At 39.1% G+C, this 11,203-nt stretch overlaps 1 protein-coding gene across 1 annotated transcript; it reads left to right on the top strand.

Moving 5' to 3' along the window:
• Positions 1-2,441: 2,441 nt before the first annotated feature.
• Positions 2,442-11,199, top strand: LOC104546429 (myosin heavy chain, skeletal muscle, adult-like; the record flags this gene model as incomplete). The annotated part of the gene is made up of 16 exons (XM_010191819.1): positions 2,442-2,645; positions 2,747-2,890; positions 2,982-3,138; positions 3,413-3,440; positions 3,539-3,650; positions 3,744-3,836; positions 4,936-4,999; positions 5,160-5,258; positions 5,373-5,476; positions 5,554-5,692; positions 6,904-7,022; positions 7,119-7,268; positions 7,902-8,072; positions 10,166-10,475; positions 10,563-10,648; positions 11,167-11,199. Coding segments are annotated over exons 1-16 (2,013 nt in total), but the record flags the coding sequence as incomplete, so codon positions are not given.
• Positions 11,200-11,203: the final 4 nt, after the last annotated feature.

Genomic DNA, 11,203 nt, shown 5'->3' with positions numbered 1-11,203 from the left:
AGAATTGATCTCACATCTCTCTTTGAGACTCCAAGCCACTAGTTCAGCTAGATCCCAGCCTCCTATTGCTGTGACCAAATCGTCGTCTTTTTGCCATGCCTGTGACTCTCAGGCACTAGTACTACCACACTGAAGGACCCAGATTACACCTCTACTTTCAGAATTTTACCAACACAGCCACCAAATGCTTTTGGTAATACTTATTTCCCTTGCAGTGGTCTGCTTAATGTATTGCTCTTAGATATTTTTTACAAGCTTGACATCACCACATGTCATCCTCATTGTACAGCTGGGATAGCTGCAGCACAGACATACCAAGCAATCCACCCTGGGTCATACAGTAAGTTGGTGGGAAAGCCAGCAATAGAATCCATAAGTCCTGCATCCAAGTTCTCTAAGTGCCTTGACTAGTCCAGATTCCCTCCTTAACACCCTTGTCAAATTATTTATAGGAGATGTATTCATATAGTCAGTAAGACATAAAAAATTTCTAATTATATCTAGTCATGTCAAATGACAATTATGCCCTTAGTTCAGTTTGCCAGACAATGCTTTGCCAAAGAAGGTTTGCCAAAAATTTTTTGACCGAAGAAAGAGTAGGCATCTGTAGCATCTGCAGACTAGATCGTATAAAATCTCCCTGAGGCAAGTCTGCCCTGCCTCCACGGAAAGCTTTAAGGTAAGTGTATGGGGTCCGCAGACTTGCAGGAAGGGGTTGGTGCATTTATGTGCCACAGCTGCCTTTCTGGTGCCTCCAATGCTCAATTCCAGGAGGGGACTCAATTTATCAGCTCAGGCATTAAATCTGCTTTCAAGGCATCTGCACATTTTCACTCTGGATTTCTGTGCAGCAGCAAGTAGAAAGTCGCCATTTCTGTTTTACAGTACTGACCAGCTGCCAGCCTGAAAGCCATCCATCTGGTGTCACAAGAGGTAAGAGCCTGATTTATTAGTTCTTAGAGAGCAGAGAAAGACCTTTTTGGGTGGAATTTCTGTGAATGGTCACAGTTTCACTCTATATTTTCAAAACAAATGTGTTCACAGTAGAAGGTGTTGGGATGCCCAAGGCTGGTAAGGTTTTCAAGTGAATCGAATCATAGAACAATCCAGGTTGGAGGTGAGCTTGAAAAATCATCTGGTCCAATCTTTAAGTGGCTGCGTCTGAAGTCTCTGACCACTGATGGCAGAACAAAAAATCCCCATGGGGGCATTCTTCATTTCTGCTTAACTCTCCTAACAGGGAGGGATGCATGCTGACCTTGTTGCTGTCACAGCAGTAGAACTGGACCAAGATAAGCACAGTAGTAAAAAGTGCAAAATGCAACATTTTGTCTCAGAGCATGTGAATTAATGTATTATTTTGTCCAAAAATTGCCATGAAATCACTAAACAAGTATGAGTATAAAGAGCTGTAATATGAGCAACTAAGCTCTGCTTGCCATCTCTGAAATGCAATGCTGTTGTTTGCTCCCCTTAATGCTTTGCCTGTTCTCTACCTCATGAAAAATTGGAAACTGCAGCCCTCCTCCTCTGTAAGCCACCACCTGTTCCTGCAGGGACAAATAAAGAATTATATATTACTCTCTCATTGTAGTACAGTTTTAATTGTTGTGTAAATATTATGTGCCAAACATTATACAGCAAAGAAATAAATGTTTTCCTAAGCTGTCCACTGTTTTTCTTCTGGGAAATAAAAGGTAAAAATGTAACTTGCCAGAGAAATTAATCCTGGCTTTAAAACTTATTTATTTAAATTCCTGAGTTGAGCTTTGAATTTTTGTTTTCCTCTAAAATTATATTAATTTTTAAAAGCAAAAAAATTATAATAGAAATGGAGCTATGTCAGTGTGTTCTGGAACAGCTGTACTTTTAACAGCATTATAGCTATTTATGTCTGGACTCAAGAACTCACTAAATTTAGAAAATACTTGTATCATCAAAACAATGACACAACCGTGTTAGAGACTGAAACTGAGCCATTATGATGCTCCACTTGTGTGTATGACACTCAAGACAGTGGTGTATGAGCCTTCTGAGCTCATATTACTTGGGAAGAAACTGCATTATAAAAATTTCAAGTGAAATCTAAAAGAGTGCTTAACCAGATGACAGGAATTTTGAGGTTCTTAACTCCACAGTACTGTGCCTAAATACTTAACTAGTAAGTCACTACAGAATATTTCAAATGCGATTTCAGTACAGTGGTCCCTAAACCAAGCAATCTTCCAAAATATAGTTTTCACATTTTCCATAAATGTTGAATCACATAAATGAAAAAACATGCAATTACTTCAGAAAAAGCTCTGAGTAGTATTAATATAGTATCTTTCTTTTTACATCTTTTCTTCTACTAACAAGCACTTACTTTTTGACAGAATTGAGCAACATATCTGCTCTTCTACAGTGATCTTTGCTGACAAGCCCCTCCATAAAGTGCAGCCATGTCATCAGACTCTGAGATGGCCATCTTTGGGGAGGCAGCTCCTTACCTCCGAAAGTCAGAGAAGGAGAGAATCGAGGCCCAGAACAAGCCTTTCGATGCCAAGACATCGGTCTTTGTGGTGCATCCTAAGGAATCCTTTGTGAAAGGGACAATCCAGAGCAAAGAACCAGGGAAGGTCACCGTCAAGACTGAAGGTGGAGAGGTGAGAGAAAAACAAGGCTGAAGATCATAATTTGATTCCCAATCTCAACTCGAAATCAAATGTCTGTCTGACATACATGCATCTCTTTCTTCCTCTGACAGACCCTGACTGTGAAGGAAGATCAAATCTTCTCCATGAACCCTCCCAAGTATGATAAAATCGAGGACATGGCCATGATGACCCACCTCCACGAACCTGCTGTGCTGTATAACCTCAAAGAGCGTTACGCAGCCTGGATGATCTACGTAAGTACCAGCAGCAGGCTTCCTTTGGGTAGCTAGGAGGAACTGCTCTGCCAGGCTAAGCGATGGCCAATGTGCTGTCTCTTCCTTGCAGACCTACTCGGGTCTCTTCTGCGTCACTGTCAACCCCTACAAGTGGCTGCCAGTGTACAACCCAGAGGTGGTGTTGGCCTACCGAGGCAAGAAGCGCCAGGAGGCCCCTCCACACATCTTCTCCATCTCTGACAATGCCTATCAGTTCATGCTGACGGGTGAGTGACTCTCTCTCAGGACTGAGACTTTTTCAAACCTTTCAAGTTTCTGTTCCATGCATACTAATGTGCATTTTACTATCTTCAAACAATTGTTTCTACTGTTTTTAATGAAAGACACTTCTGCACTCAGTAAGTGTTGTGGAGGGGGGTTTGTTTGTTTGAAGTCAAGCTGACAACATAGAGTTGAAAACATTAAACTTACCTGACTATATTTTATTCTTTCTGTTTTGTTCATTGAGTTTTGAGTACTGTATTTCTGCTTTTTTCACAGATCGCGAGAACCAGTCAATCCTGATCACGTACGTACACTCTCTTCTCACGTCCCTGCAGGACTGCCTGGTGACAGGAGATGTCCTGCCTGGCCTCACACTCTCTGCTTCTTTCTTTGGTTTCACAGTGGAGAATCTGGTGCAGGGAAGACTGTGAACACAAAACGTGTCATCCAGTACTTTGCAACAATTGCAGCGAGCGGGGATAAGAAGAAAGAAGAGCAGTCTGGCAAAATGCAGGCAAATTAATAAATACTAGCTTCAATCAATGTTTTTCTCTGTTCCTGACATGATTTCTGGAAATTCTGAATAGCAATAATTGTCATTCTGCAGGGAACACTTGAGGATCAAATCATCAGTGCCAACCCACTGCTGGAGGCCTTTGGAAATGCCAAGACTGTGAGAAATGACAATTCCTCACGTTTTGTAAGTTGCTTAACCAAATGATTCCTAAGAATAATAAATATGAGTACATGGCAGTCAGTATTTCTGTTCTTCAGCCAGCAAGTTTTCAAGAGTAAGAGAATATTCTTACTATGACTTTACCACTTGTCCAAAAGGTGATTTGCCAGATTATAAAAACATTGAGTCTTTGAAAAAAAATAATTCTAATTTACATTGAGATGCAAATTAAAATAAGAGATTACATGCTTTTTCTCCCATACTATATTGCAGTGTTAAATGACAGTTTTGTTTATTTTTGCTTATATTTCTGTTTGCTAAAAGGCAGATAGAAAAATGCCAGAAAGAAATAGAGGGAGTTTAGAAAAAAGAGAAACAGAGACATAGAGAAAGAAAAAGAATAATGAAAGAGAGAAAGAGAGAAAGAGAGAAAGGAAGAAATAAAGAAAAGAAAAAAGAGAAAGAAAAAGAAAGAAAGAAAGAAAGAAAGAAAGAAAGAAAGAGAAAGGAAGAAAGGAAGAAAGGAAGGAAGGAAGGAAGGAAGGAAGGAAGAAAGAAAGAAAGAAAGAGGAAAGAAAGAAAGAAAGAAAGAAAGAAAGAAAGAAAGAAAGAAAGAGAAGGAAAGAAAGAAGAAAGAAAGAAAGAAAGAAAGAAAGAAAGAAAGAAAGAAAGAAAAAGAAGGAAAGAAAGAAAGAAAGAGGAGAGGGAGTTTCTGCTTGAATAATATGTTTGCTTTATGTCAAGTTCTATTAATCAGAAGTGAAAAATAACTTTTTTGATAACAAGACAGATTTAAGCAGCTGAATTAAATGGCCATTTCTATATCATGAAGACATATGCTTTCTGTATGTAGGAAATAGTTAGAGGAGTTTAGTTAATGAAATCCAGCCTTTCCTTCCTGTTTATACATTTAGCATATATAAAATATACAGCTGTGCCACTATTGATTATTTATATGGTCAAAAATGTTAAAGACAACTTTATGTCAATGGTGGAAATAAAACTGATTATTAAGAAAACGTCTCTAAGTAGAAGTCTGTACCCAGTGGACTAAATGGCAAAAAGCTTCATTTCAGATATATTTTTATGATGTAAATGTTAAGACACTTTTATTCCTTTAAAGGGCAAATTCATCAGAATTCACTTTGGTGCCACAGGAAAACTAGCTTCTGCTGATATTGAAACATGTAAGATAATTTCCTGAATTGTTCAGAATCCATCCATTTGCCTATCTATCCATACAACACCTTTTGACTCAAACACCTATTCTGCCTTCCCTGTTTTTCTTCACATCTTATCCCTACTTTTTTGTTGTTTCTCTTGTTTTTAACTAAAATTTCCCTCCAGATCTGCTGGAGAAGTCCAGAGTCACTTTCCAGCTCAAGGCCGAAAGAAGCTACCACATATTTTATCAGATCATGTCCAACAAGAAGCCAGAGCTAATTGGTAGGAAAAATTACTAACATGGAAATTACTAGCACAGAGGAAGACTGCTGAACAGCAGCTTACACTATTACTTGCTTTACTAAACTAAGCCTGCATGTCCCCACTTACTTTCAGACATGCTTCTCATTACCACCAACCCATATGACTATCACTTTGTGAGTCAAGGTGAGATCACTGTTGCCAGCATTAATGACCAGGAGGAGCTGATGGCTACTGATGTAAGTGACAGTTTTAAAAGTTGTACCTATTGTCACCTCTCCCAGATAAAGTTTTCATTTTATTGTTCCTATTGCAGAGTGCCATTGACATCCTGGGCTTCAGTGCTGATGAAAAGACGGCCATCTACAAGCTGACAGGGGCTGTCATGCACTATGGCAACCTGAAGTTCAAGCAGAAACAACGGGAGGAGCAGGCAGAGCCTGATGGCACAGAAGGTATCATTAAAGTCTGTGGCTGAGTTGTTAGAAATAGAAGTAGAATTAATAACTAAGTATCCGGAAGATGGAGGAAGAGAACAGTGGAAACATGTAAAAAAGTGTTTAGGTGGAGGTAGTATATAGATATTAAACTGCTATAACAAATATATATTTTTTTTCAATTAGTACCTAATCTTTATTTGAAGTGTAAATTGCATATGAGTCCATAATTGTCTCCAGGACTCCCACCTCTCTGGATAGCACAGCCTGCTTAGTGTGTTTTAAAGACCCACTTAGAAGAGAAAGATTTTTCAGAAAATATATTTCCAGTTGCTTTGTTAGAGAAAATTGAGGCATTCAACTCCGTGTTACAACTTCTCCTTTATAAATCACATGTTTTTTAAGAATTTTTCCCAGGTAAAAGGGAACATCCCTTCAGATTCTTTCTTCTCCTTTCGAGATTCAAACCCATAACTGTTACTACATAGTAGTATTATTTGAACATCAGTCTAAGTGAAGCATAGGTACACTAAGCTAGGGGAAAACTGACTTAGATTTTTACTTCTCAGCTGACTACTTAATGACTGAAGTGTTACATAAAGCATACATAGTTTAAAATTACTAAGCCCTATCTACTTCTTTTGAAGAATGCACTCAGATGTCCAGCTTCAAGATTGAATTTTTAGGTTTTGATCCTGAACGAATAAATATGCTTGTCTTTCTGCTATGTCTATAATAATAAGTCTCCAGAAAGGGGCGATTCTTAATTTTTACCTCTAATTTTGGAATGAATTCACCTTTTGGGTTATAGCTGCTGCTAAAGAATACAGGTGGCCCAAGTACCTAAGTGCATGTATTGGATTACACTTAGATGGTCAAGGCACTAAAACTTCAGTGGTTTTTTGCCTAGATTATAGATAGCAATTAATTCTGGACTGAAGTGATGAACTTCGGCTTTCAGAATGAATTTTTAATAAACACATTGTTTATAGATGCTTCTGTGAAGGTTTATAAAGACAGAAATAGCATTTAGGTTTACTGCTTTGAAAAGCTTTCAAAATAAGTATTATTTTTATTTTAATTAATGTCATGCTTCCTCTGAGATCCGATAAGCAGAGTTTGATCACAAGGACATTCAATCTTGCAGTTGATTCAAAAAGGGTTCGTCTCTCAAAATGCTGCATATCTTGTTAGTCTTAATTTTTCTATCGCCTTGTCCTTCTACTTAGTTGCTGACAAGGCTGCCTACCTGATGGGTCTGAACTCAGCTGACCTGCTGAAGGCCCTCTGCTACCCCCGAGTCAAGGTTGGGAATGAGTATGTGACCAAGGGTCAAACTGTGCAGCAGGTAACAACCATCTTGAGACTGGGAAACTCTAGCTTTTATAACTTAATATTTGCTTCAGATACTGTTTTTCTTCTGATCCACTCCTCTTTGTTTTAGGTGAACAATTCAGTGGGTGCTCTTGCAAAGGCTGTCTATGAGAAGATGTTTTTATGGATGGTTGTTCGCATCAACCAACAGCTGGATACCAAGCAGCCCAGACAGTACTTCATTGGTGTCCTGGACATCGCTGGCTTCGAGATCTTTGATGTAAGGATTCCAGATCTGGGGACTGCTTTTGCAGGAAAAGACTGCTATAGTAGAGGAGTTCTAAGTAATAGTCTGTAGCACAGAGCAGAATCCTCAAAAGCTTCATGAGTCCAAGTACAGAGTTACGCTTTTTGTGTAGAAGTGGCAAATAGAATGTTATGTTGTATTTTAACAGTTTGAACTTAATTTTAATGATTAAAAAGCTCAACGTAATTACAATATTTTATATAAGAGCTTCTAGAGCAGAACTAGGATTTGGAGAACTACAGACAAGCAGATGACAGTTTAAAATGTGTAATTATTTAGATGGTCAAGGAATTAATAAGTAAGTTTTTAATAAGAGATATAAAGTGTTTAAAAATTGGAAACCAGGGCATACACTTATCTTTATGGCTAAAAATAAGCCAAAGTACTTTATGAATTTTAGGAGGTTCACCAGGAATACCTACTTTGAAAAACTTTCCATTTTCATTATGTAGCTATTTCTTTGGGGAGCTACATATAGGTCCTGCTATGGTGCAGTCCTGATAATACAGTTGTGCTTTGACTGAAGAGATTTATAAGGTGTTCAGAATGATCAGGAATTTTGCATGTTGATGATGGATTGTTGTTGCTTTTTTTTCCGCTGTGAAGTTCAACAGCCTGGAGCAGCTGTGCATCAACTTCACCAATGAGAAACTGCAACAGTTCTTCAACCACCACATGTTCGTGCTGGAGCAGGAGGAGTACAAGAAGGAAGGGATTGAATGGACATTCATTGACTTTGGGATGGACCTGGCAGCTTGCATTGAGCTCATTGAGAAGGTAAATTTTAAATTTAAAACGTCTTCTATTTTCAAGATCTCATTATTTTAAATTAAAAATAATTAAATGTTGTTTTTAAAAAAGCTCTCTTCCATGGTTAGTTTCATACATTCGCTTTTAGTTGTTGAAATATCTCTTGTTCTGTACTGTTGCTTATTATGCGTTATAGATATTACAAAGTTACAAATAACTATGGAAGTCATTCCTCACGTGCCTTCTCTGTGAGAAAAGGTATCTCAGATTACTTGATTGAAATATATTTATTTCAAAAACAGAGCAGCTCCCAAAGTAAACTAAAAATATTTATTTAAGGGTCTGGAATAAAGTTATCTGGACAATACATTTCCGAAGTGGTTCATAATAAAGTAAGTACAGGCCAACATTGTCAGTGCCTGACTTTTAAGGGCAAAAAACTGAAAGAGATTTCTTGTTGTTCTGTATAATTTAGGGAGCTGATTAAAAGTACAAAAGCTGAAGTAAACTGCGTGTAACTGGGTGTCTTGGTGACAGAGGATAGTAAGAAGGCGAAGCTACTGAATGCCTCCTTTGTCTCTGTCTACACTGCTGAGATTGTCCTCAGGAGCCCCAGACCCCTGAGGCCTCAGAGGAAGTCAGGATAAATGAGAAGTTTGCCTTGGTTGATGAAGGCTTGGTTAGGGATCAGTTAAGCAATCTCATCATTCATAAATTCATTCATTTGACACTGTCTCCCATAGCATTGTTGCAGCTAAACTTAGGAAGTGTAATCTAGATGATCGGGTAGAGAGGAGGATTGTGAACTGGTTCAAGGAAAGAAATCAGAGAAATGTGGCCAATGGGACAGAGTCTAGTTGGAGGTCTGTATCTAGTGGAGTCCCTCAGGGGTTGGTACTGGGACCAGTACTATTCAATATATTAATCAATGATCTGGACAAGGGAACTGAGTGCACTGTCAGCAAGTTTGATGACGACACAAAACTAGAAGGATTGGCTGACACTCCAGAAGGCTGTGCTGTCATTCAGCAAGACCTGACAGGCTGGAGAGTTAGGCAGGGAGAAATTTAATTAAATTCAACAAAGGCAGGTGTAGAGTCTTGCATCTGGGAAAGAACATCCCCATGTATCTGTACAGGTTGGAAACTGACCTGCTGGGGAGCTGCACTGCAGAAAGGGACCTGGGGGTCCTGGTGGACAGCAGGATGATCATGAGCCAGCACTGTGCCCTCATGGCCAAGAAGGCCAATGGCATCCTGGGGTGTATTAGAAGGGGTGTGGTGAGTAGGTCGAGAGAGATTCTCTTTTCCCTCTACTCTGCCCTGGTGAAACTGCATCTGGAATATTGTGTCCAATTTTGGGCCCTTCAGTTCAAGAAGGACAGGGAACTGCTTGAAAGAGCCACCGAGCCACAAAGATGATTAAGGGAGTAAAGCATCTGACCTGTGAGGAGTGGCTGAGGGAGCTGGGTGTCTTTAGCTTGGAGAAGAGGAGACTGAGGGGTGACCTCATTAATGTTTATAAATAAATAAAGGATGAATGTCAGGAGAAAGGAGCCAGGCTCTTCTCAGTGATGTTGAATGATAGGAAAAGGGGCAATGGGTACAAGCTGGAGTATAGGAGGCTCCATGTAAACATAAGGAAAACCTTTATCACTGTGAGGGTGGCAGAGCCCTGGCCCAGGCTGCCCAGAGAGGTTGTGGAGTCTCCTTCTCTGGAGACATTCAAAACCTGCCTGGATGAGTTCCTGTGTGACCTGGTCTAGGTGATCCTGCTCTGGCAGGGGTTGGACTGGATGAGCTTTCAAGGTCCTAACATTCTGTGATTCTGTGTGAAATAGACAGTGGACAAACTTGTAAAAGGTATTTTAAGTATAACCTTTCTCCTCCTGATATTTTAACACGGTTTTTGGCATAAAAAAACATTCCTGAATTCATGTGCCAAAGTGTAAATCAAGCAAGAGAATCTTTCAAGCTCACTTTTTACAAAGAGATTTTCTTGAATGTAAGGGTATTAGTTTATTTCTCAGTTTCCTGTCTTTCACTACATTCTCTCTAAGACCAAATGGTGATAATATTATTCCACAGGAAATCATTCTTCATTGTTGTACTGTCTTCCAGCCTATGGGCATCTTCTCCATCCTGGAAGAGGAGTGCATGTTCCCCAAGGCAACTGACACCTCTTTCAAGAACAAGCTCTATGACCAGCATCTGGGCAAGTCAAGCAACTTCCAGAAGCCCAAGCCTGCCAAAGGCAAGGCTGAGGCCCACTTCTCCCTGGTGCACTATGCTGGCACAGTGGACTACAACATCACTGGTTGGCTTGAGAAGAACAAAGACCCCCTGAATGAAACTGTCATTGGGTTGTACCAGAAATCATCTGTGAAGACACTGGCTTTACTTTTTGCCTCCTATGGTGGAGCAGAAACAGGTTAGTTTTATAATTCTTTTTTACCAACATTTGTGATATGTAAAGATGCAAAATAAAAGATAATAAAAAACTTTTTTCTTTTTGAAGAGGCTAGTGGTGGTGGTGCTGGTGGTGGCAAGAAGGGTGGCAAGAAGAAGGGTTCTTCTTTCCAGACTGTTTCAGCTCTTTTCCGGGTAATGTATGAACATAAGTGTAAAGGGACATGAACATAGTTTCAAATCTCAGCTATCTAAACTGCTTTTCTTCTCAAAACCTTGGTTTTCTCATGAAAGAGTAGTAAGTATGAAGCGAGTAGAAGTCATTCATGGCCTTTTCCTAGTAATTATATGTTCACATTTGAGATGTGTTTCAAGAATTCTTCCACTGACCCCCTGAATTTCTTTTAAAAGTTCACTTACATTCTTTGCGAAACACAATTTTCAGAATCCAAGGTGTCATATAAATATTAATCCTATACAGTCTTATGTTAAAATATTTATAGTGGTGTTTTATTTCCTCCAGACTAAGGTGTAGAATTTAAAACTTTCTTTTAATGAAAATACTTAGATATATAGAAGGTTTGATTAAATCTGAATTTTTAATTTGAAAGCTTCTTTCTCCTAAGTTTCAATATATTAATTCCTTGGCATGCAGAGACAAAGTGTACAGAAGCAGATTTTTCTAATCTAAGCTGCTACACATAATCCCACAGGAGAATTTAAACAAGCTGATGACCAATCTACGGAGCA

The sequence above is a fragment of the Mesitornis unicolor genome, unplaced genomic scaffold (genome assembly GCF_000695765.1).
Source record: "Mesitornis unicolor isolate BGI_N332 unplaced genomic scaffold, ASM69576v1 scaffold9699, whole genome shotgun sequence".
Lineage (NCBI taxonomy): Eukaryota > Metazoa > Chordata > Aves > Mesitornithiformes > Mesitornithidae > Mesitornis > Mesitornis unicolor.
The sequence above is the reverse complement of the archived record's forward strand: the minus strand, read 5'-3'. Positions and strand labels throughout refer to the sequence as shown.